At 47.1% G+C, this 27,156-nt stretch overlaps 1 protein-coding gene across 4 annotated transcripts in view; it reads right to left on the reverse strand.

Annotated features, from left to right (window-relative positions):
• The window catches only part of RABEP2 (rabaptin, RAB GTPase binding effector protein 2), a 418,606-nt gene extending 406,362 nt beyond the window's left edge, over positions 1-12,244 (reverse strand). For all 4 annotated transcript variants that reach the window (XM_078652313.1, XM_078652310.1, XM_078652312.1 and 1 more), the window contains exon 1: positions 12,079-12,244. In XM_078652313.1, coding sequence (XP_078508439.1) covers positions 12,079-12,109 — 31 coding nt within the window. In that variant the 5' untranslated portion in view covers positions 12,110-12,244. The remainder of the gene's footprint in view (positions 1-12,078) is intronic.
• Between the last annotated feature and the right edge of the window lie 14,912 nt (positions 12,245-27,156).

Genomic DNA, 27,156 nt, shown 5'->3' on the forward strand with positions numbered 1-27,156 from the left:
CGATGTGATACTGACCCTAGAAGAACCGAAACGGGCACTCCCCGCGTGCATCGGAGAATTAGAGGCTTTCTCGGCGGTGGCGGGATTTAGAATGAACATGGGAAAGTCAGTTGCACTGGATGTCTCCCTAACAGCTGCCACGAGATCGGAGTTGCAGGGGCTCTTCCCCATGCATTGGTAGTCGCATCAGGTACCGTACCTGGGTATCTTGCTGGCGCCCACGTTGCCGGCAATGGTGACCGCCAATTATGCGGCTCTGGGTAAGAAGATCAAAGAGGAACTGGGGAGATGGGCAAGAGCATGATATCCTGGCTTGGCAGGATAGCGGCGGTTAAGATGACAATCCTACCCCAGGTTCTGTACCTGTTCCGGGCACTGCCGCTCCAACCGCCTAAGGGGTGGATCCAACAGACACAAGCGGACCTAGCCCGCATCATCTGGCAAGGCCGCAAGCCGAGGATGAGGAGAGTTCTCTCTACGCTAGCACCTGAGGCGGGGGGACTAAGTATTCCGGACTTACGCAAATACTTCCAAGCAACGCAGCTACGGTACCTGGTGGAATGGAGCAAGTGGGAGTCGGACAAGCACTGGCTATTCCAGGACCAAGCGGTTGCGGGCCGTCCCTTACAGGAGGTGCCCTTCCTGCGTAGGGAACACCGCCCTCCTAACCTTTACGCGTCCTTTGTCACACGGGTCACGTTGAAGGTATGGAATGCCACCAACAAGGTCTCCGACCTCACCACGTTCCCCTCACCGTTCACACCATTAGTGGACAACCCAGACTTTACGCCAGGGACGGGGCCAGGAGCCTTCACGCACTGGCGAACAGCCGGATGTAGGGCGCTCTTCCAAATGTATGATGCGGAAGGGATTCTCCCCTTTCGGAGTCTCAAGGAGGATTATCAGTTGTCCGAGACAGACAGGATGCACTATTGGCAGGTGCGGCATTGGGCGCTGCAGCCACAGGTGAGAGAGACGGCTGACAGGAAGCTGCTGCCCTATGAACGATGGTTGGTAACGCACACTTCGGATGCGAAACTAATCACGGATCTCTACAGACTGTTGCAGCCTCCCCCCTTCCACTTTCATAACCCTGGCAGAGAACGATGGAACCGGGAACTGGGCAGGACGCTAAGCCATAAAGAGTGGGACCAGATTTCGTATTGCGCACGGCAATCTGCATATCACATAGGACTTACCGAAACACTTACTAAGGTGTCCACATATTGGTATTACACCCCAGAACGGCTGCACGAGATGAATCGACACGTTGAGAATACCTGTTGGCGGGCGTGTGGGCAGATAGGCACACTTACACATGTTTTATGGGACTGCCCGCTGTTACACTCTTACTGGAAAGAGGTGATTTTTGAGATCGATACACACTTCGAAATAGAGATGCCCCGCCTCCCTGCATACATCCTGCTGGGTCTTCCAAACAGTTTAATGTACCCACTGAAATCCCGTAGAGGCAGGCAAATTGCTATAGCACTGGGCTCAGCAGTTCAAAACATCCTAATACACTGGCGCACGACCATCACCCCCTCCACCACGGGTTGGCTGCACAGACCGTGGCATGTACTGGTCATGGAAAAATTATCTCTCATGGTGGCTGGGGAGGTGGAACAATTTGAGGAGCTGTGGCAACTATTCCATGCACTGCTAACCACGGAATTCAAAGAGCTCACTTGTCCAAGGTACCTAAGATTATTGAGATTAACACCACCGATGGATCACACTGTTTAACGGTCAGCTGACCGGGCATGGTCGGTGATGGTGGGCGGTGGTATGGAGACGAAACAGGAGGCAAGCAAAGCACTGGATGGGGTAGGGAAGGGCTGGGAGGGGAAGGGGAGGGTGAGGGAGTAGGGGGGGTAGTTTAATAAAAGTAGAAAGGGTACAGAGGGATAACACCATTTTTGTATTTTGATCTCTGACTGAGCATACAAGAGCGGAGCCGAAGGGGCCCCTGTTATAAGAGACTTGGGATGTTACACACTCCTTTGGGAATGGTGGCACGGCACATAGCACTGTAACCACTGCTCGAATGTCTTCTCTTTCAATAAAATGCTTTAAACCTAAAAATAGACACGTCAACGTCCTGGTTCAGGATTAGGCCAGCAACACCCTACTCAAGAAACCCAAGGCAGACCCAAAGGATCTCAAGAACTTCCGGCCCATCTCCCTGCTCAAGTCATCGAGAAGATAGTCAACAGACAACTGACCCACTTTCCTCGATGAGAACACAACCTTGGACTCGTCCCAATCCGGATACCCCAGCAACCACAGTAACAAAACCACCGTCATCCCCACCACTGATGACATCAGGACCCTGCTAGACAACAGCGAAACCGCGGCCCTCATCCTCCTAGACCTCTCGGCTGCCTTCTACACAGTCAGTCAGCCACCACACCCTATGCACACGCCTCTACAACGCAGGAATCCGCGACAAAGCCCTGGATTGGATCACCTCCTCCCTCATCAACAGAACCCAGAGAGTCCGCCTCCCTCCATTCCGATCCGAAGCCACCAAGATCACCTGCGACGTACCCCAAGGATCATCCCTCAGCCCGCCTTCTTCAACGTCTACATGACACCGCTCGCCAACATCGCCCGATCACACAACCTCAACATCATCTTGTACGCCGATGACACCCAGCTGATCCTCTCCCTCACCAAAGACCCCGCCACCGCCAAAACCAACTTCCACGAAGGAATGAAGGCCATCGCCGAATGGATGAAGAGCAGTTGCCTGAAACTGAACTCGGACAAGACGGAGGTCCTCATCCTCGGCTCCACCCCCTCCACCTAGGACCACTCCTGGTGGGCGGCCTCGCACGCAACCTGGAGTTCATCCTGACTCATCACTGTCAATGACCCAGCAAGTCAACGCCGTCTCCTCCTCCTGCTTCAACACCTTCCGCATGCTTCGCAAGATCTACAGATGGATCCCCACCGGAACCAGGACGGTCACCCAAGCCCTCGTCACCAGCAGGCTGGACTACGGCAACGCCCTCTACGCAGGAACGACGGGTAAACTCCAGAAGAGACTTCAACGCATACAGAATGCCTCCACACGCCTCATTCTTGACATCCCCCACCACAGTCACATCACTGCCCACCTGAGGGACCTGCACTGGCTCCCCGTCAACAAGAGGATCACCTTCAAGCTCCTCACCCACGCTCACAAAACACACCACGACGCCAGCCCAGCATACCTCAAACGACTCACCTTCTACACTCCCAACCGCCAGCTCCGCTCCACTGACTTCGCCCTCACCACCGTTCCACCCATCCACCGAACGACCACCGGCGGAAGATCCTTCTATCACCTCACCGCCAAGACATGGAACACCCTCCCCATCCACCTGCGACAGACCCAGGACCTACTGACCTTCAGGAGACTTCTCAAGACCTGGTTGTTCGAACAGTAGCAGTTCCCCCTCCACCCCCTCAGCGCCTTGAGACCCTCACAGGCGAGTAGTGCGCTCTACAAATGATTGATTGATTGAGCAGCAATTGATAAGTAGGCATGATAATTTTTTGGGGAGGGTTATCTAGGTTAGAATCCTGCCCCACTGGGATTATCGTTATTCCTTTCAGGTTATTTGGGTGTCACTTTATGTGATTAGTTTGTGTTATCCTATTTACGTTAATAGGGACAACTTCAATTTTCTGTTTATTTATCTTAGTGGCTAGACTGGATGTTGACTCGTAAGATAGTAGTAAGGTTTGAGTTTCAATGTCCGGCAGATATCTAAGTAAAATACAAGGACGGTAAATCCTATTAGGCAGTGGGGTAGAGTTAAGCTTATTCTGGAAGGTGTGTACAGATTTTTGAATATAGATAATTTTGGAGAGATAGCTTGAGAGAAGTAGAATATTCGTCATGTTCCTAATAGCATTTTGCATGTTTGTAGCTACTCCATCTGTATAGCTACTCCATCTGTATGGGTATTGAGAATGTCTAGCTCCCTTCTTGAGAGAGGAGAGAGATGATGCTTTTGAAGTGTGATTGTTGGCCTGGGGAACGGTATGATGGATGGTTTAAATTCAGAATGCTTGTTGATACATTTAGTTCCTTTCGTAGTTTTTGTTCTTTAATCGGAGGAGCGAGCCTTGTACTATCTGTATTGCGATTTATCCTCCTGGGGCACTGATTGATGGGTGCTGCATCCGAGAGATAAGCTATTTGTAAAGTTGTGGAGGTATTTGCCTCAGACGTGTGAAGATTGGGCGGCTTGCTAGAATTTAACTGGTTTGCTGCTAGGGACTCATTGATAACCGCTTTGTGCATGTCCACTATTAGATTGGTGGCTATAAGACGTGTCTTGGTACCGTATCTTATACTGGGGGTTCTAGAGTGCTGACTCTCTTGATCTGTCCCGCTGTGACTCTTAGCCGTTACACTTAGTGTAGTATGGTTGATGGTGTCTGTGGTGCCGCCTTGCTGGTGAGCTAAGTGAGGGATGTTATGAACACAATCTTTTAACTTGGCAAAGTAGCCATCAAAAAGCTCAAGATCCTTGTTGGCTGCATGGATGAGTACTGTGCCATTTTTGTAGTAAGTTATATTAAGGATGGCCATTTAATTTATTGAAGGCGTTATAGGCAACTTAGTTCCGTAAGGAATGTTTCTTGCCTCTTTGATGTTTAGCATTTAGCCATCGTAGTGCGCATTTAGACAGTGATCTAGTGAAGGAAATTAGATCGTTAAAAAGTACTCCGTGTTTTTTTGTTGAAAGAGGGATCTGAGATAAGTGTTTCAGGGTTTTTTCTGAGCAGGTCGTTTTAAAAGTTTTAGTTGCATTTTTAGAAAGATTGCAACGGTATGCTATAGCACAGGAATTATTACCTGCAGGAATCGGATTCCCCCTTTCATTTTGTATGTAGTATATACAATTCCTGCTTTGGAGTTTTCTCTGCTACTTTGTCAGAGTATATGTTCTAAGGCAAGTAATGCAAGCGTAATTACTACTCTGAGTGTCCTGCAATAACTGATATGCTCTATGATGTTGATCAAAAGCTTTTTTTCATCAATTAACTTCCCAAAATTCTGTTTTCTCTTTTGCTTCATTACAAGAGCGCTATAGTTTAAACAATTCTTACCTACCCCAATATTCTAAACTTTCTTGTGCATTTCAATCCTTTTTATTGACCAATAATCTCCTCTGACTCGACTCCGTTTACTCTCTTCTCACCGCTGTATAATATTGCTTGTGATTTCAATCCTAAAGCATCCCTTATTTATAATCTTTTATATGCTCCTATTTCGGATAGACCTAAATCCCCTCTTGAACTGATTTGAGAGACAGACCTTTCTGTGCTCCTCTCCGTTCAACAATGGCATTAGTATTCCAACACAGGGCTAGCCTGCAACTGAGATGGCCGCCTGAGCCATCGGCTCCTCCGCCGCATTACATATCCTGTTAAAATCCTGCTTTGCCTGTGCCACACTGCCTGCAAAATGAGGGTTAATCGTGCCGGAGCATTGGGGACACACGAGAAACGATCTGCGTCTCGGACCGATAGCTGGAAGCGCTTCTGAGGGCCTGGACACGCTCCGTACAGGGACCGATTGCTACGCGGCTCCCCGGGCTTGAAGAAGACGATAAGCCTGCGCTGGTGAACCCCACGGCTGCCATCGCCTGAGGGTGCTTGAATCTCGAAATACCTGACCCTGAGCCGCGAAGAGATCGAGCGGCGCCCTTGGTGAGGGGTCTCGGGGAAGGGGGCCGGACTGTGTGTGTCGCACAGGCCGGATGCAACAGATCGAGCGCACAGCCTAATTAAACCCCCGGCTTCTCCTGGGCCCCTGGGCCTCTAACACACGGGGGCGCCGGCCGGGAAGATCCCCCGGGAAGCCGCGGCGACAACACTACGCCTGCATGTATGGGCCCAGACTGAACACACAATACTCAGTGGGGGGCGAAATGGGTGCATCGGCCTAGAGCTGAGGAGAGGAGACGTGATGCCGGTTGTGGCCTGGACACAGGACGGTGATAGATGGCGAGGGGGGTGCTCAGACCTGTTCAAATGCTGACTCTGTGAATAGAGGGAGCACTGCTCCCTGATAAAGTTGCGAGTCCCAATCTGGGCCAGGGTACTACTATCAGCATTCGGGACATTAAGATTGAGCTATCTGAGGAGGAGCTACGACGGCGGCGGGATGGCGGCTTAGTCTCCCGGCTCCCCCCGACCTCCGTCCTTAACTAACCGATCCTGTCCCCTTTCCTCTTTTTCTGCCACACATCAGTGTCTAAGTACGAGTCTGCAGCCCGATGGAGCAATCCCGAAAGTTTTCCGACATGGTGGTGAGGAGTAACGTCGAGGTCGGATCATGAAGCCTGCTCCTATCTGGAAGCCGTGGTCTAGAGTGGTGGCCCTGCCGGATCCCTTTCAACATCTTTTAGACTGCTTTGCTGCCGATTTGCTGCCCGGTTCGAAATATGGCGGGGCGGATTGAGGGCGGCCCTACGCTGCGGGCTGTGCTGGCAGCCCTCGAGGAACTTCTAGCGACAACGGAAGCCCGGGTCCGTAAACTGCTGTCGGCGGCGGACGGCATGCGGCAATTGGAACCGGACGCTGATTCATCGCTCGGGACTCGATGGACACCTTTGTTTTCGGTAGACACCCCAGTGGCGCATTTAGTCCCTGTGCACGGAGATGTGATTACCCCCCCAGAAGTGGTACTGATTGATCATGCTGCATTCTGTTTATCGTCTGTGGGGCTCGACTCCTTGGTTTCGCTATCAGTGGACCATTTAGCCGCTATACCCATTCTGGTAACTTTGTGTCGAGACTGTCGACTGGATTGGAGTGTGTCGCACCCCCATCCCGGCTGGTCCACCAAGATGGCGGAGGAGGACGTGTCGGACCGGACAGTCTGGGAGGAGTATCGTCGGCATCGGCCAAGTACTTTGGGGTTTGCTATCTATCCTTCATCTAGTAGACTGTATTTCGGCGACTTCTATATATATTTTGACACTTTGGGGAGTGAGTCCGACTTATCAGGAGGGGACAGCACGCTCGAACGAAGGGGACAAGACTGAGACTATTGCTTTGGGTTTACTGTAGAGGTTCAATCGGTGACGGGATTTGCTTCATTGGTCGTTGGAGACTGGGTGGGGCTTACAGCTTCCTTCAGTATGATCTCCTCTTGTATCTGGCATGATGGCGTTTACTTATGGGATTTTGTTGGGGCGGGGGGGAGGCTTGGATTGCGTGCGTTACTGTCCCCCTCCATTCCTACTTTTAGCATAGGGGTTTAATCACCTCTTACACTTCTTCTTCTCTCTATATTTCAGGTTTTAGTCATTTAGGGCGACAGGCACACTGCTAGGGGGGTTAGGCCGTAGTCACCTGCAGGGGTGCTGGGTGGGGGGTGGATTTTTTATTTTTGCCTTTCTTTGTTTCTATGGCCTTTTACTCTTTTGTTTTTTCTTCTTTTCTCTCGTCTCCTATTTTTCGGGTCAGTATGGTGGGTTCATTTTTGTGTTTGTTATTGATCCTGCTTTAATTGTGCCAATATTACTATGGTACTGTCTGTATCAATGGGCGGGCGCTTAACCTGTTGGAACTGTGATTGAATGCTTTCTTATCCTGAATCGTGTGTCCTGGCATCACTATTTTCACTACGACCGTTTTACTTGCGATTATTTTTCTATTTGGCCCGCCCTTCCTATGACGTTGTATTATTGTATGGCACCTGATCCTTCGTTTCTCATATTATAAAATGGAGCCTTTTGAATATTGTAATCTAGTTGGTACGCTCGATAGCACATTCTCAATCGAATCTATGGTGCCTCTGCTTCACGGGCTGCTGAATCGTGCTATAATCAACTTACTGTGGTGACCTAATTAGTGGCCGGCCCTGGTGGTTGTAGGCCCATACTTGTACTTGTTGGAAGTGATAATAAAGGCTTTTAAAAAAAAGAAACAATGGCATTAGTTATGGCATCTACAAGAACCTGGAGCGGGACACGACCCCAATCCAGATGCACAGCTTCATTTCCATTGCTTATAACAAATGCCACAAAATTAACCTTTTTTCTTTCAACTTTATTTGGTTCGTTTTTCAATGTAATCCAATTTTATCATTCTTAATATTTTTCCTCATGTCACAAGAGAGGTGCTTACGTCATCACTATACTCTTAATGATGCAAAAATGCCAATCTAGGCCTTATCCTGCTCCACGACAGTGTACATAAGTATGTCCACGATCGTTGATTTAGTTTACCCAATGATAAAATTGGATTACACTAAAAAACGAACTAAATAAAATCGAAAGAAAATGGTGAATTTTTTGGCAATTGTTATATGTAGGCTGTGGGGTTTTAGGTTTAAACCTATAATAACTATAAAACCCCACTGAAAGAAAAATAGCCCTCACCGGTGAAAACATATAAACACTGAAAAAACACATGCACAACCACAAACTAAATGCCATTCAAAGAAAGGAAAAAGAAAGTGAAAGAGTAATTTTGTTCTTACTGAAGGGGTCAATAAAATGTAACTTTGTTATACAAGCTAGCAGTAAGAAAGACTGGCTAACATTATTTTGCTTGAGTTTTGTTCTTTAGGGATGCCACTAAAATATTGTTTTTTCTTCCTTTTACTTTTTTCAGTTTTATGGCCTTTGGTCTAAAGATGCAGGGTTTAGTTTCACGTTTTAGGTTTAGTTTAATTATTTTATAAACTGTAGAGAATCAGGACATATCAAACTCACATTTGATATTTTGGCTGCATTTGATTTTTTCACTGATAGGTAAAATGGCTAGTTTCATAAAAATCTTTCCTAATATGTGTCATCACATTTACCCACAGAGAATGGGTAAAACCCTTAATACATCAGACCATAGTTTCTAGTGGGTCAGTATTGATAGTAGGTGACTTGCCAACACCTCAGGCTTTAAACATTAAATGCAAGGTATAGTGACAAGTATATATATCACCAAGCATCTGGGATAGTGGTGAAAACGTGACACCAGACTTTTGGAAAACATGGTGTCACTTGTTATGCTCTGAAAAAAAGGTTCTTTCCAAGTTCAACAAAGATTGGAGTGATATTGTTTGTAGTTGTAGTGATTCAGCTACGTATATAAACAATTTGTGGGATGACCTGTCAAAATTGATACCCGAGCTGAGCGATTCCCTTTAGGAGATCCTTGCCACTTGTTAGATGGTATGCTGAAAGCATCTTCACAATCTTCAGAGTTAATGAGGAATGCTATTGACTTTTTAGTCCATTCTGGTGCACTGTTTTCTTATGCCCAGGAACTAAAAGGCAAATATTTATCACTTTGTGCTTTATGTGCCATCAAAGAAAGAGTCATCCCAACTGTGTCCCTTAGCTGACGGTTCTCAGCCCAAGTGGCTATGAATGCTGAGAGGGTCTTTTTACAGAAGTTTACATGGGAAGGAAAGCGCGAGCGCACATGACCAAAGACTCACTGAAGAAGTATTGTATGGTGTATTACAATAAGATTAATTTGCAAAAATCTCTTTGGACCTCATATGTACTAGACGTACACTGTCTATATACCATGGGCCCGATTCACAGAATGAACTTAAGACTCAATCCTAAACTTACTACTATTTTGGTATTCACAGAATGCACTTACTACTTTTGGCATTCACAGAATGAACTTACTACTTTTGGTATTCACAGAAGTTAGGATTTTGTCTTCAGTTTGTCTTAAGACAAACTTAAGACAGACTTAAGACAGACTTAAGACAGACTTAAGACAAAATGCTAACTTAAGTCTGTCTTAAGTTTGTCTTAAGACAAAATCCTAACTTCTGTGAATACCAAAAGTAGTAAGTTCATTCTGTGAATACCAAAAGTAGTAAGTGCATTCTGTGAATGCCAAAAGTAGTAAGTGCATTCTGTGAATACCAAAATAGTAGTAAGTTTAGGATTGAGTCTTAAGTTCATTCTGTGAATCGGGCCACTTGTTCTTTCAGTGCAGAAAGCAAGCAATGATAAAAGCAAAACGTTCCATAAACACCGGAAAAACACTTTTTCTGTTGTTTTTAGTGGCGTGAAAATGTGTAGCCACTGATAACAACAGTTTTTTTAAGATATTGAAAACACTGAAAAAACCCCACCAGAATTTACCAAAAATAGAAACTGAAAACAGGACAGCCTAGTTATATGCAATGGAAATGAAGCTGTGCATCCAGATTGGGGTGGTGTTCCACTCCAGGTTCTTGTAGAATTCATAATAACGTGGCTCGGGCTGACCACGTCTCCAGGTAGCACGCCGTGGATGAGAGAACAACGCAAATACAGAAATGGAAAATCAAAAAACAGGTGTGCACTCTGTCGCTCTTTCAAAATGATTAGTTAGGGCATAACATGTTCACTACCTCCGAAGCTGCCAATATCACTCAATCTTTATTTTTCCTGTATAATAGAGCTGTTTTTACACCAACTTCTGTTCATAAAATTGATTTGTCTGCTTCACCCTTATGAGGGTTTTGTCTTTCCTCCAATGGTACACTACTTCATTTAATATATTATTGCCATAATGTTTTACATTTTTGAGAAATCTATTTGATCAACATTTTAAAAGATATTCTGATGTAATATACCACTATCAATTTCGAATGATTTTCTTTGAACTATTACTGAATATTTTCATGACCATTCTCCGAAACAGATGGAATTTGACCTTTTCATTGCACTTGCTTTTAAAGTTATACTTTCTTGTTGGAAAGATAATTCTGAACTATGTTCGTTAACATGGTGGAATCTTATTTGTGATGAACAAAGAATATCTTCTGTTTCTTCTTTATCGTTATCCCAGAAAATAACTCTAATTTGCTCTGGTTACCTTTCACTACTTTTTTGTCTTTGCACTCATCTCTATCAACATTTCTATACTTGTCTCTTTTACATTTCTATATTTCCTTTCTTTCTATCTTCTTTCTCTTTTTACCCCTTTCCTCTTTCTTCCTTCTCTTGTTTTGAATAAAATATTTATAGTTAAATATGTATTTTGCTAAACTTTTTTACATTTTATTATGGATTACATTTTATTGCTTTGTATTTGATAACTAATGTCTGCCCATTAATTGCTAAAGCTCTGTATTTCGATACCTTGTGCTCCTGCCTTTTGATGACTGTAATCTTGGTCTTTCTTCTTGATTCTAAATAAAAAAACTATTCAACAAAAAAAAAGAAAAGAAATCTACTATGGATATCGTAGCAATATACAACATAGAATTACTGTGTGTGTACACAGATTGTGGGCCTTAAATCTGTTGTTCAAGCAGGTCACTTGTAACAAATCTAGCCAGGGATGCAAGGCCGTTTTCCATATGCAACTCTCTAGCCTTACAACATCACTGTGCCAGAGAGAGACTGCTCAATTATAATTTTCTTCACTTTATGGATTAAAAATGTTCACCCAGTGTGCTCGGGAGTGGTACTTCACCTGATAAACTACAAGCAGCATTTCAAGCACTCCCAAACCTACTTGCTACTTTCTGTTGACGGGCAAGAACCCATAAACATGTGTCCAAAAGAGCAGGCATACACAGCCTGCATAACACTGGTAGCCTACTTGAATTTCTACTTGGATTTTTGAAAAAAACACTATGAAGTATACTTACCCTAACACGATAGGCGAACTGGTGCTGAATATGCTCCCTCTCCTTTTATGTTCATAGTCCACTTAGCTGGTTACTGCACTGAGTTGCTGAATCTGTCATACTATGTTTGAAATGTTATGGTTCCAGGAAGCTCTTTTTGGTACACACTGCTGTCAAGGGGGTGTGCAGTCTCGAGCATACAGTGCCACGTATAGTGCACTAACAGTGTATACTGACAACTGTGCACAATCTGCAGACATAGGTATGCAGAGTTGGGTACAAAACTAGTAATGTACAGTAAAAGTGTAGTCATTCAAGTGTTTACTGTCCTGTGTACAGGCACCAAACATAACCACAGCAGTGCAATGTATGTCGCTTGGTTGGAACAGCGCACAGGACAGCCCGTGTTAGCTCTAATTTTAACCACCATACGGCAAGAAGACTGTCGCCCTCCTTTACCAAAACCCGTGGTGCCTTACCGTGTCTTCCTTGGTCACCCGTCGAGTCCATCCTCCTCTTTTACCTCGCAACCGCACCACAAATCCGGTTCTTGGGCTCCGGATAAAGTAAAGTACTTCCAGGTTCGCTCGGAAATCTCCGATTCTCTTCGGAAACAATCGGCGATCCACGAACATATCTGCTGTTCCGGTGTACTATCGATAGAGCCACCCCATCTGGCTTTACACCCCCCCCGCGTTTCCACGCATGCGCACAATTATGCGCATGCGTGGAAACCCCATGTCTTGGCTGTATGTATTTTGAAGCACCCCACTTTACTGCCCGTGTACTGCGCATGCGTGTGATTGCACGCATGCGCTTTTAAGATCCAGCGGCGAACACTCCTCCTGCTCGAGCAGTGTTAACCCCATAGCTGCCAGCCAATTTATTTATGCATTTTTATGCATTTTTATATAGCGCGGACTTTACCCGAAGGTGTCAGAGCGCTTCACAAAAGGAACAGAAATGGAACATAATGAGAAACATTACAAAAGCATACGTTACGTTACATAAAGTAATAGTGACATTTGTGATCAAACAATATACATGAGGTATTAAAAATTGTGAGCAACCAAAAATACATGAGGTAGTAAAGGTAATAGTGACAGTTGTGAGCACACAGAAAACATGAGGTAGTGAGAATTGTGAGCAGCCAAAAATACATGAGGTAGTAAAGAGTGCACAGGAAGAAAAAAAGTGACAAGTGTGCAGTTACAAGAGAGAACAAAGTATCATTTGAGGTGTAATACTGCAAAAGGTGCTAGACACTCAGGCACACGAACAAGCGTTATGTAGGCAAGGTGGCACTTGTGCAAGTATCAAAGATAAAAACATGTGAGAGGTAGCAACCGTGTGTTACAAGGGCAAAGTGGTGTGTGCATATTACACAAGGGCACCGAACACAGGTACATGGAAAATACTCCAAAGAGGCAGACACTCCAACCCCAGGAATACCCTGGGATAAGGCCTGCAACTGAAAACAGAGCAGAATGGAGTCAGGCAGCGGCTGCACAGCTCTCAGACACAGTAAACTAAAGGCAGCTCAGAGCGAATGAAGCATCAATTGTATTTATTAATGGCAGCCACAGCAGGTCAGCTGCACCTATACGCCGGCGCCGCGGGCTCAGGGAGGTGCACTGGCAGGGAGAGCTCTGTCAATGTCATACTATCCTGCTGACTTTCAAAGGCTCTGCTCCATTAGGACCGGAGTATCACGGGTCAACTGGTGGCAATGTCATATTTATATAGCTTCTATAGCTGCCACCCGAGCACTCAGCATGGTTTGCAGTGACTGCTAGGAGTCAGTGAGCTTACAGAGAGCCCCCTTTCGGTCACAGGCTGCTCTGAAGACAGGCAGTATCACTAAAACACTCTACTGTGTGTGCTACTACACTGTCCGAACACCGTTATCTTACTGGGACATGAGGTATGGTAACAGTTATATATTACACTGGTGGCCCAAGGAGATAATGTGCCTACTCCAAGGATCTGTGTTTGCTCTCCTATACTCACATGTTCACTTGTTTGATTCCACATGAGTTTACATAGCTTTTCATCCTTCTAGGGTCGATAAAATGAGTACCATTGAACAGAGGATCTTTGACCATTCAATAGCACAGCTAAACTCTGGGGGTTGTACTTGCAGTCTACTAATATGCGTGCTATGTTTGTAGGTAATAGAAATGAAAACTCTCAGAAATGTCCATCTACAAACAGTGGTGCTGTGTTCTGCTAAACAGGCAGAGCACAGCAAAAGACAGGACCACAGGGACAGCACGGCTATACAAATATCCAATCCACCACTAACCTGAAACCCCCATCGCATGGCCATGCAGTCCATAATAACTACTGACTGGCACCATTGGCGGACTCAGCAGCTATGACCTGCCTGCTGGAAGCAGGCATGGCGACCAGCTGACAACCTGCACCCCTGCATTTAATTTGGCCTCATTTCTGACACTGTGGAGTGGGTCAGGTATAAAAACACATTGCATCCACTTAAAAGATCCCCTCTCCCAGAAACCTCTGAAGGCAGCATTGGAGATGATAGATCATTGCAGGATTCCTGTATCCTGGCACCTTTGGAAAAGGCATGTAAAGTGGCAGGGCTGTACTTTTAGAAGACCAGGTGGTGGAGTACAGAATGAGATAGATAGAGTGAGGGCGATAGAGAGATAGATAGATAGAGTGAGGGCGATAGATAGAGTGAGGGCGATAGAGTGAAGGCGATAGATAGATAGATAGATAGATAGATAGATAGATAGATAGATAGATAGATAGATAGATAGATAGATAGATAGATAGATAGATAGATAGGGTGAGGGCGATAGATAAATAGATAGATAGATAGAGTGGGGCGATAGATAGATAGAGTGAGGGCGATAGATAGATAGATAGAGTGAGGGCGATAGATAGATAAAGTTAGGGCGATAGATAGATAGATAGATACATAGACAGATAGATAGAGTGAGGGCTATAGATAGATAGATAGAGTGAGGGAGATAGATAGATAGATAGAGTGAGGGCGATATGACCGATAGACAGAGTGAGGGCGATAGATAGATAGAATGAGGGTGATAGATAGAGTGAGGGCGATAGATAGACAGATAGATAGATAGAGTGAGGCAGATAGATAGATAGAATGAGGGCGATAGATAGATAGAGTGAGGGAGGGCGATAGATAGATAGATAGAGTGAGGGCGATATGACCGATAGATAGAGTGAGGGCGATATGACCGATAGATAGAGTGAGGGCGATAGATAGATAGAATGAGGGTGATAGATAGAGTGAGGGCGATAGATAGACAGATAGATAGATAGAGTGAGGCAGATAGATAGATTGATAGATTGATAGATAGAGAGTGAGGGCCATCGATAGATAGAGTGAGGGCGATAGATAGAGTGAGGGCGACAGATAGATAGAGTGAGGGCGATAGATAGATAGAGTGAGGGCGACAGATAGAGTGAGGGCGATAGATAGATAGAGTGAGGGTGACAGATAGAGTGAGGGCGACAGATAGATAGAGTGAGGGCGATAGATAAATGTTTGTGGTTGTGTGTGTGTGTGTTGTGTGTGTGGTTGTGCGTGTGGTTGAATGTGTGTGTAGTTGTATGTGTGTGTGGTTGTATGTGTGGTTGTGTGTGTGGTTGTGTGTGTGGTTGTGTGTGTGGTGTGGTTGACAGTAGCCACGCATGCGTTTGTCTCACAAACGTGCCGGTGTTCCGTGGTTCCCTGCTCCCCGTCTGTATGCACTCCTCCCTCGTGTGTGCGCATGCACACTATCCTACGCAACCGCACAATGTACTTTTGGCTTCATACAAGTATTTTTAAGCTCCCCGGTGTTCTGCCGTTTTAGTGCGCATGCGTGTCCTTGCACGCATGCGCAATATATAATATGTTTTTTGATTTGAAACTCCCCACGGCAGCGGTTGAAGTCCCAGGAACAGCCGGGGGCCACCCCCTCCCCATCCACAGCCTGACCTTCCAAAACACAAGCCACGTGCACACGGCACATGCTGGTCGTGCACTAAACACAACCATACGCTGTGCAACGCCCATTGGGCTCAAAGTGCTCCCCCCCCCACGAGTAACTTCTACAACCAAATGTCTGACACTTGGAGCTTTTCTCTCGTTTAAGGACGTCTGGGTAGGGGATGTGATACCTGGGCAGGTGGACGGGAGCTAAATAGGTGGATGTATGTGATTCTATGCGTGGTGGATGGAAAGGTGGTTGTGTGGATGAAAGGATGAGTGGAGTGGTGGTGGATGAATGGGTGGATGTCTATCTGGCTTGATAACTAGGAGGATCTGAATGGAGAGGCAGGCGGTGAAAGGGCGGGTTGCAGAGATCTAGCGTTCAGGGTTTTTAAATATCATCACTAATCTATAGCGTGAAATCACATCCGGTGGAGAAGAGGATAACTACACTTTCAGGGGAGAGACTGGCCCTCACCTGTGGGACTCCCACTCATACATCTCTATGGTGCCCAGGGAGGTGACCTTATATTCCTAAGTCACAGGGAAACGAGGATTTAATTTGTAAGCATTCACTTCAACAATACATTCTGAGGCAAGAGTCTTGGTTTACTTCCAATAAACCGACTAAATGCCAAATACAGAAAATGCAGCACCTTCGGTGGCAACGGGTCACCTTGTTGCAAACACACAGAGGTCACAAGCCAGCGTGAATGGCGAATACACCGCACTTCAGGCCTTGGGGGCCGTTAGGCCTCTGGCCTCACAGTTTCTTCAGTTACCCATCCAGCAGTGCACAAACGCACCTCCCCACGAATTCATCCATCAATTCATGCTCTAAGCACCCACAGTCAACCATCCACCCATGCATTCATCCATCCACCCCTCAATCAATCAATCAATCAATCAATCAATCATGCCATTTGTATAGCGCACTACTCACCCGGGAGGGTCTCAAGGCGCTTGGGGGGAGGGGTATGCTATTGCTCGAACAGCCAGGTCTTGAGTTGTTTCCTGAAGCCGAGATGGTCCTGGGTCAGCCGAAGGTGGATGGGGAGGGAGTTCCAAGTCTTGGCAGCCAGGAAGAGAAGGATCTTCCTCCGGCGGTGGCTCTTCGGATGCGTGGTACGGCTGCGAGGGCGAGGCTGGTGGACCGTAGCTGGCGGGTGGGCGTATAGAAGGTCAGGCGGTCATTGAGGTACTTGGGGCCCAGGTCGTGGAGAGACTTGTGTGCGTGGGTGAGGAGCCGGAACGTGATCCTCTTGTCGACGGGGAGCCAGTGCAGGTTCCTCAGGTGGCTGGAGATGTGGCTGCGTCGGGGGACATCCAGGATGAGTCGGGCGGAGGCGTTCTGGATGCGCTGGAGTCTTTTCTGTAGCTTGGCTGTGGTTCCGGCGTAGAGGAACCACAGTCGGCTGGTGACGAGTGCCTAGGTGACCGTCTTCCTGGTCTCGGTCGGGATCCAGCGGAAGATCTTGCGAAGCATACGCAGGGTGTTGAAGCACGATGAGGAGACGGCGTTGACTTGTCTGGTCATCGAGAGGGAGGGGTCCAGGATGAAGCCCAGGTTGCGTGCGTGGTCGGTTGGCTTGGGTGCGGTGCCCAGGGCTGGGGGCCACCAGGAGTCGTCCCAGGCGGAGGGCGAAGATCCCAGGATGAGGACTTCCGTCTTGTCCGAGTTCAGTTTCAGGCGGCTGTCCTTCATCCACTCGGCGACGTCTTTCATCCCTTCGTGTAGGCAGGTTCTGGCGGTGTCGGGGTCTCTGGTGAGGGAGAGGATCAGCTGGGTGTCGTCGGCGTAAGAGATGATGTTGAGGTTGTGCTGGCGTGCGATGGCTGCGCGAGGTTTCATGTAGATGTTGAAGAGGGTGGGGCTGAGTGAAGATCCTTGCGGGACGCCGCAGATGACTTCGGTGGCCTCGGAGCGAAACGGGGGGAGGCGGACTCTTTGTGTTCTACCGGCGAGGAACGAGATGATCCACTCCAGTGCCTTCTCTTGGATACCGATGTTGCTGAGGCGCTGGACTAGGGTGCAGTGGCAGACCGTGTCGAACGCAGCGGAGAGGTCCAGGAGGATGAGGGCCACTGTTTCCCCCTTGTCGAGCAGGGTCCGGATGTCGTCGGTGGCTGCGATGAGGACGGTCTGGGTGCTGTGGTTTGCTCTGAAGCCGGACTGCGAGGGGTCGAGGGATCCGTTCGTCTCGAGGAAGGCAGTCAGCTGTCTGTTGACGATCTTCTCGATGACTTTAGCAGGAAAAGGGAGGAGCGAGATGGGGCGGAAGTTTTTGAGATCGGTGGGGTCCGCTGTAGGTTTCTTCAGGAGGGTGCTGATCTCGGCGTGCTTCCAGCTCTCCGGGAAGGTGGCGGTGTTGAAGGAGGCGTTGATGATGTTCCGGAGTTGGTGGAGTCGGCCTTGTTGAAGACGTGGTGTGGGTAGGGGTCGGTCGGTGATCCGGAGTGGATGGTGTTCATCGTGAGGGCTGTGTCTTCGGTGGTCACCGTGGTCCAGGTGCGAAGGGTGGCGGTGGGGGGCGTTGGTTCGACGGTTGGGTGCGTGGGTGGGGCGCCGAAGCTGTTGTGGATGTCGGCGATCTTGCGGTGGAAGAACAAGGCGAGGGAGTCGCAGAGGTCTTGTGACGGAGTGATGTCGTTGGTGCCGGTGCTGGGGTTGGAAAACTCCTTGACGATAGTGAAGAGCTCTTTGCTGTTGTGGGCGTTGTTGTCCAGTCGTTCCTTCAGGGATTTCTTCTTGGTGGTGCGGATGAGCTGGTGGTGCTTGCGGGTAGCGTGTTTGAGGGCAGTCATGTTGTCGGTGGTCCGGTCGAGGAGACAGGCTTTCTCGAGGGTGCGGCAGGTCTTCTTGGAGTCCTTGAGGTCGTCGGTGAACCAGGATGCCTTCTTGCTTCTGGGTCTGCTGGGAGGGTTCTTTAGTGGCGCGAGGTCATCGGCGCAGGCGGTCAGCCACTGTGTGAAGTTGCGGGCTGCTTCGTTGGGGTCCATTGTGTTGGCGGGTGGGCTCTGGCTGAGGGAGGTGGTGAGCTGGTCTGCGGTGATCTTGCTCCAATTCCTGTGAGGTACCTGTTGCGGTTGGTGGTGAGTCGTGGATCTTTTGAAGCTGAAGTGGACGCAGCTGTGGTCGGTCCAGTGGAGTCCGGTGGCGTGGCTGAAGGTGATGTACTTGCTGGAAGAGAAGACGGGATCAAGCGTGTGGCCGGCGTAGTGGGTGGGGGTGTTGACCAGTTGCTTGAGTCCGAGGTTGGCGAGGTTTTCCAGCAGGGCGGTGGTGTTGCGGTCCTTGTTGTTCTCCAGGTGGAAGTTGAGGTCCCCGAGGAGGATGTAGTCAGTGGAGGGGAGGGCGTGCGGGCTGATGAAGTCTGTGATGTCTTCGCTGAATTGTGTGCGTGGTCCTGGGGGTCTGTAGACGAGGGTGCCTCTGAGGGTCGTCTTAGGGTCGGTGTGAATCTGGAAGTGGAGATGTTCGGCTGTGGCGAAGGAGTCGTTGGCGTCGGTCGTGATGCGGATGGTGTTCCTGTGGACGATGACGATGCCACCTCCGGTCTGGTTGATGCGGTCCCTCCTGATGATCTTGTACCCGTCTGGGATGGCGATGTCGGGTGCAGAGGAGGCGGTCATCCAGGTTTCCGTGAGGAAGGCGATGTCCGGTGATGTAGCGTGATGTAGCGTCGAGGAGGTTCCAGAGTTCCACCCCGGGAAGTGAATTAAATACCATTTGGAGGCATATAATGTTCAAGCAAAAACAGGTCATTTTTGACAAAAGAGATAACACCCCCCATTACGTCACACTTCAGAAAGGTGAAAAATGGTCCGTTTTCAAATGTTTTATTTTTGAACGTCAGTTCACATTTGTAGGTAGATCATCAGTTTAAGAGCTAAAATTAGCATGTTTAAAGTGATTTTAAAGTGATGTTGGAAAACGAGGCAGTATCTGTGAGGCCTGCACAAATAACATGACACATTTGTCCTTCACTGGGAACCAAACACCCTAGGGCAGCGCCTGACTCTCAGAGGGTAGCGTTGCAGAGCAGTCTGAGGCTTACTCAAGTGGTGTGGGCTAGTAATCGCCATTTGAAGGTGCGCAAAAATAACACTCAATAATTGATTGTCCAGTCTGTACTTTGCTTTATAAAAGTAAGAGTACATTTATTAAACACACACATCACTCAATACTATACACCAATTTACAAATATACATAAGCTGTTGGAATTACTTTGTGACATTGCATAACATCTCCACCCCTCCCGCAGGGGGGTGGGGTCTAGTACCACCACTCCCATGTATGCACATTATCTTGCCCCCAATGCAGTGAATTGGTCTTAACCTGGAGCGCGGGCCCTGCGCACTGGCACCATCCCAATGGCGACCCCCCCCCATTACCTCCACAAGCATTAAACAGGCTACACCTGCCTTGGTGACACATGACCCTGACTGAGCATCTCCTACTGACCATACAGTATTCACCACACATACAGACACACAGCCAAAGGTCGAGAACCTGTAGGTTGTAGTTTACTTATTTGCAGTTCTTAGACCACTGCTCAAGCAAGCCCAGAGCACCCAGAGCTTGTCCCATCCTCCTGGTGCAGATCGGAGATTCAGTCTCAAGCACATCACAGCCTTAGATAAATGAAAACACTGGCCATTTAAAGCACTGCACTTTATTTTAGCTAAGACATTTTCCTTATTGCCCTCATTACTACACTAGGGCTTTCAAGTAGGTCTTTATTTCTGGCATTAGAAATACATTTTACTGCTTTTGTTGTTTTACACCGTGTGTGTTGTGCATGCTTGCAGTATATTGCATGCACAATGAGGGTTGAATTGTTTTTTCGGTTGGTAAGATTTGCAGAATGTTTTGTGGGTTAGCTGGTTTGCAGAGTCTGTTGAAGGTATGTGGTTTGCTGAGTAAGGTAGGGTTGCAGTGTGTGTCGAATGTATGTGGTTTACTGAGTAAATTAGGGCTGCAGTGTGTCTCGAGTGTATGTGGTTTGATGAGTAAATTAGGGCTGCAGTGTGTCTCGAATGTATGTGGTTTGCTGAGTAAGTTAGGGTTGCAGTGTGTCTCGAATGTATGTGGTTTGCTGAGTAAGTTAGGGTTGCAGTGTGTGTCGAATGTATGTGGTTTACTGAGTAAATTAGGGCTGCAGTGTGTCTCGAGTGTATGTGGTTTGCTTAGTAAATTAGGGCTGCAGTGTGTCTCGAATGTATGTGGTTTGCTGAGTAAATTAGGGCTGCAGTGTGTCGAATGTGTGTGGTTTGCTGAGTAAGTTAGGGCTGCAGTGTGTGTTGAATGTATGTGGTTTGCTGAGTAAGTTAGGGCTGCAGTGTGTGTCGAATGTATGTGGTTTACTGAGTAGGTTAGGGCTGCAGTATGTGTTGAATGTACTTGGTTTACTGAGTAAGTTAGGGCTGCAGTGTGTGTCGAATGTATGTGGTTTACTGAGTAAGTTAGGGCTGAAGTGTGTGTCGAATGTATGTGGTTTACTGAGTAGTTTAGGGCTGAAGTGTGTGTCGAATGCATGTGGTTTACTGAGTAGGTTAGGGCTGAAGTGTGTGTCGAATGTATGTGGTTTACTGAGTAAGTTAGGGTTGCAGTGTGTGTCGAATGTATGTGGTTTACTGAGTAGGTTAGGGCTTTAGTGTGTCGAATGTATGTGGTTTACTGACTAGGTTAGTGCTGCAGTGTGTTTCGAATGTATGTGGTTTACTGAGTTGGTTAGGGCTGAAGTGTGTGTCGAATGTATGTGGTTTACTGAGTAGTTTAGGGCTGAAGTGTGTGTCGAATACATGTGGTTTACTGAGTAGGTTAGGGCTGAAGTGTGTGTCGAATGTATGTGGTTTACTGAGTAGGTTAGGGCTGCAGTATGTGTTGAATGTACTTGGTTTACTGAGTAAGTTAGGGCTGCAGTGTGTGTCGAATGTATGTGGTTTACTGAGTAAGTTAGGGCTGAAGTGTGTGTCGAATGTATGTGGTTTACTGAGTAGTTTAGGGCTGAAGTGTGTGTCGAATGCATGTGGTTTACTGAGTAGGTTAGGGCTGAAGTGTGTGTCGAATGTATGTGGTTTACTGAGTAAGTTAGGGTTGCAGTGTGTGTCGAATGTATGTGGTTTACTGAGTAGGTTAGGGCTTTAGTGTGTCGAATGTATGTGGTTTACTGACTAGGTTAGTGCTGCAGTGTGTTTCGAATGTATGTGGTTTACTGAGTTGGTTAGGGCTGAAGTGTGTGTCGAATGTATGTGGTTTACTGAGTAAATTAGGGCTGCAGTGTGTCTCGAGTGTATGTGGTTTGATGAGTAAATTAGGGCTGCAGTGTGTGTCGAATGTATGTGGTTTGCTGAGTAAGTTAGGGTTGCAGTGTGTCTCGAATGTATGTGGTTTGCTGAGTAAGTTAGGGTTGCAGTGTGTGTCGAATGTATGTGGTTTACTGAGTAAATTAGGGCTGCAGTGTGTCTCGAGTGTATGTGGTTTGCTTAGTAAATTAGGGCTGCAGTGTGTCTCGAATGTATGTGGTTTGCTGAGTAAATTAGGGCTGCAGTGTGTCGAATGTGTGTGGTTTGCTGAGTAAGTTAGGGCTGCAGTGTGTGTTGAATGTATGTGGTTTGCTGAGTAAGTTAGGGCTGCAGTGTGTGTCGAATGTATGTGGTTTACTGAGTAGGTTAGGGCTGCAGTATGTGTTGAATGTACTTGGTTTACTGAGTAAGTTAGGGCTGCAGTGTGTGTCGAATGTATGTGGTTTACTGAGTAAGTTAGGGCTGAAGTGTGTGTCGAATGTATGTGGTTTACTGAGTAGTTTAGGGCTGAAGTGTGTGTCGAATGCATGTGGTTTACTGAGTAGGTTAGGGCTGAAGTGTGTGTCGAATGTATGTGGTTTACTGAGTAAGTTAGGGTTGCAGTGTGTGTCGAATGTATGTGGTTTACTGAGTAGGTTAGGGCTTTAGTGTGTCGAATGTATGTGGTTTACTGACTAGGTTAGTGCTGCAGTGTGTTTCGAATGTATGTGGTTTACTGAGTTGGTTAGGGCTGAAGTGTGTGTCGAATGTATGTGTTTTACTGAGTGAGTTAGGGCTGCAGTGTGTGTCGAAGGTGTGTGGTTTACTGAGTAGGTTAGGGCTGCAGTGTGTGTTGAAGGTGTGTGGTTTACTGAGAAAGTTAGGGCTGTAGTGTGTGCGGAATGTATGGTTTACTGAGTTGGTTAGGGCTGAAGAGTGTGTCGAATGTATGTGGTTTACTGAGTGAGTTAGGGCTGCAGTGTGTGTCGAAGGTGTGTGGTTTACTGAGTGAGTTAGGGCTGCAGTGTGTGTTGAAGGTATGTGGTTTACTGAGTGAGTTAGGGCTGCAGTGTGTGTCGAAGGTGTGTGGTTTACTGAGTAGGTTAGGGCTGCAGTGTGTGTTGAAGGTGTGTGGTTTACTGAGTAAGTTAGGGCTGCAGTGTGTGTTAGGTGTCACAGCAGAGTGGGCAGGGGTCAGTGGGTTTGGAGAGAATCAGAGGTCAGCAAGGTTGACATGTTTATCAGGCCAGGATGGTTTGCAGTGACTGCTAGGAGTCAGTGAGCGTACAGAGAGCCCCCTTTTCGGTCACAGGCTGCTCTGAAGACAGGCACGCCTAGAAAACAGGGAGCCCGCCCTCAGCAGCAACAGAATCTGCCATCTTTGTCCCCCACTGGCCCTTTCCCTGCTGTTGTTTAATCAGCAATATTGCAGGGACGAATGGCAGTAGCAGCAAAACACTCTACTGTGTGTGTCCCAACACTGTCCAAACACTGTTATCTTACTGGGACATGTGGTATGGCAACAGTTATGTATTACACTGGTGGCCCAAGGAGCTAATGTGCCTACTCCAAGGATCTGTGTATGCTCTCCTATACTCACATGTTCACTTGTTTGATTCCACGTGAGTTTACATAGCTTTTCATCCTTCTAGGGTCGATAAAATGAGTACCATTGAACAGAGGATCTTTGACCATTCAATAGCACAACCAAACTCTGGGGGTTGCACTTGCAGTCTACTAATATGGGTGCTATGTTTGTAGGTAATAGAAATGAAAACTCTCAGAAATGTCCATCTACAAACAGTGGTGCTGTGTTCTGCTAAACAGGCAGAGCACAACAAAAGACACGACCACAAGGACAGCACGGCTATACAAATATCCAATCCACCACTGGCCTGAAACCCCCATCGTATGGCCATGCAGTCTATAATAACTGCTGACTGGCACCACTGGCGGACTCAGCAGCTATGACCTGCCTGCTGGAAGCAGGCATGGCGACCAGCTGACAACCTGCACCCCTGCATTTAATTTGGCCTCATTTCTGACACTGTGGAGTGGGTCAGCTATAAAAAAAAATGCATCCACTTAAAAGATCCCCTCTCCCAGAAACCTCTTAAGGCAACATTGGAGATGATAGATCATTGCAGTGTTCCTGTATCCTGTCACCTTTTGGAGAAGGCATGTAAGGTGGCAGGGCTGTACTTTTAGAAGACCAGGTGGTGGAGTACAGAATGAGATAAATAGAGTGAGGGCGATAGATAGATAGATAAAGTGAGGGCGATAGATAGATAGAGTGAGGGCGATAGATAGATAGATAGATAGATAGATAGATAGATAGATAGATAGATAGATAGATAGATAGATAGATAGATAGATAGATAGATAGATAGATAGATAGATAGATAGATAGATAGATAGATAGATAGATAGATAGATAGATAGATAGAGTGAGGGCGAAAGATAGATAGAGTGAGGGCGATAGATAGAGTGAGGGAGATAGATAGATAGATAGATAGATAGATAGATAGATAGATAGATAGATAGATAGATAGATAGAGTGAGGCCGATAGATAGATAGATAGATAGATAGATAGATAGATAGATAGATAGATAGATAGATAGATAGATAGATAGATAGATAGAGTGAGGGCGATAGATAGATCGATGGAGTGAGGGCGATAGATAGATAGAGTGAGGCAGAGAGATAGATAGATAGATAGATAGATAGATAGATAGATAGATAGATAGATAGATAGATAGATAGATAGATAGATAGATAGATAGATAGATAGATAGATAGATAGATAGATAGATAGATAGATAGATAGATAGATAGATAGATAGATAGAGTGAGGGCGATAGATAGAGTGAGGGCGATAGATAGATCGATAGAGTGAGAGCGATATATAGATAGAGTGAGGGCAACAGATAGATAGAGTGAGGCCGACAGATAGATAGAGTGAGGGCGACAGATAGAGAGAGGGCGACAGATAGATAGAGTGAGGGTGACAGATAGAGTGAGGGCGACAGATAGATAGATAGAGTAAGGGCGATAGATAGATAGAGAGAGGGCGATAGATAGATGTGTGTGTGTGGTTGTGTGTGTGTGGTTGTGTGTGTGTGGTTGTGTGTGTGGTTGTGTGTGATTGTGTGTGTGAACAGGGAGGTAGAGAAGGAGGTGGGGTGGAAGCGAACAGCAGATCAGCACGAGAGAAGAGAACAGGTAGTTAAAGAAGGAGGTGGGTGGATGAGAGCAGCAAATCAGCACATGAGAAGAGAACAGGGAGTTAAAGAAGGAGGTGGGGTGGAAGAGAACAGCAGATCGTCACAGGAGAAGAGAACCAGGAGTCACAGAAGGAGGCGATGGAAATGAACAGCAGATCAGTACAGTGGAGAACCCGGCCTTATGGGCCAGGCGGCGCAGGGCACGCCTAAGATCTCCGAGTTCACCTGCTTCGACCGACAGAGACACGGGACACTCTGTTAGGCGTAGAAAAGTAGTTTATTAGCTGCAGCTAAGCACAGTTATCTAAGAAGTACCACACAGGTAGGTTCTCAAGAGACTGCCACTTCAATCTGTGGCGCACAGTCTATTATACAACACAAGTTTACAATGACAACTCCCAATATACACAAAACTGACAAATAGGAATAGTTCGAAAACAAGCTATCAGATGTCTAAAACACACCCTCCTTTCAGACCCCGTGTGCTCTCCTCCCATCAGGTTAATCAACACTAGGGCCCGTAATTCAATTTGCAGGTGGCAAAACATGTGTAGAATGCTTCAAAAGAAGAGCTATGTAACAAGAGAACACACGAGGAGAATAGTGAAGGCCAGTTAAATAAGATAAGGTAGAGAAGAATGGTGGGACCCAAACAGTGGAGTAAGTCATGGATTAATCAGTCTAGACATGGCTTTGCGAACTCGGCCAGACCCTGACATCAGTATCGCACACAAGGACAAAGGTTGTTCTTCAACGAGAAAAACATCGAGCAGCTGAAAGTGGCAGAAAGACCATTTTTCCGCGTTAGCCATGCTGCCTGAGTGAGGCAACATAAAATGGCGACTAAGCGCAAAATGGCGGCTGTAGCGAAGCGGGCCGAAAACGACGTAACCTCAACAGGAGAAGAGAACAGGGAGTTAGAGAAGGAGGCAGGATGGAAGAGAGCAGCAGATCAGCAGAAGAGAACAGGGAGTTAAAGAAGGAGGCGGGGTGGAAGAGAGCAGCAGATCATCAGAGGGAGAAAAGAAGAGAACAGGGAGTTAGAGAAGGAGGTGGGTGTAAGAGAGCAGCAGATCAGCACAGCAGAAGAGAACAGGAAGTTAAAGGAGGTGGGATGGAAGAGAGCAGCAGATCAGCAGAAGTTAACAGGGAGTTAAAGAAGGAGGCGGGGTGGAAGAGAGCAACAGATCAGCACAGGAGAAGAGAAGAGAACAGGGAGTTAGAGAAGGAGGTGAGGTGGAAGAGAGCAGCAGATTAGCACAGCAGAAGAGAACAGGGAGTTAAAGAAGGAGGTGGGGTGGAAGAGAGCAGAACAGCACGGGAGAAGAGAACAGGGAGGTAGAGAAGAAGGTGAGTGGAAGAGAACAGCATATCGGCACAGGAGAAGAGAAAAGGGAGCTAGAAAAGGAGGCAGGGTGGAAGAGAGCAGCAGATCAGCACGGGAAGAAGAGAAGAGAACAGGGAGTTAGATAAGGAGGTGGGTGGAAGAGAGGAACAGATCAACACGGGAGAAGAAAGCAGGGAGTTAGAGAAGGAGGCGGTGGAAGGGAACAGCAGATCAGCATGGGAGAAGAGAACATGGAGGTTGAGAAGGAGGTGCGGTGGAAGAGAACAGCAGATCAGCACGAGAGAAGAGAACAGGTAGTTAAAGAAGGAGGTGGGTGGATGAGAGCAGCAGATCAGCACATGAGAAGAGAATAGGGAGTTAAAGAAGGAGGCGGAGTGGAAGAGAACAGCAGATCATCACAGGAGAAGAGAACCGGGAGTCACAGAAGGAGGCGGTGGAAATGAACAGCAGATCAATACAGGAGTCTTGTCTTGCTTTGTGGGAGGGGTAGGGGGAGCGAATTCCTGTGCACGCGCCTACCTCACATGAACTGTATGCGATCCACAGTGGGTACACTTTTGAAAGCAGCTTTCTAGAATTTTGCCGAAAACGAAAACAATGCTTACGCATTGCTTCAGCAAGACCTAAAAATGGCGAGTTGGATAGAGAGGAAGGGATAGTGAGGTGGGAGAGGTAGAAGGGGAGAGATCAAATGAGGGAAGTAAGATAGAAAAGTATGTGAT

Source organism: Lissotriton helveticus, chromosome 7, assembly GCF_964261635.1.
Source record: "Lissotriton helveticus chromosome 7, aLisHel1.1, whole genome shotgun sequence".
Classification (NCBI taxonomy): domain Eukaryota; kingdom Metazoa; phylum Chordata; class Amphibia; order Caudata; family Salamandridae; genus Lissotriton; species Lissotriton helveticus.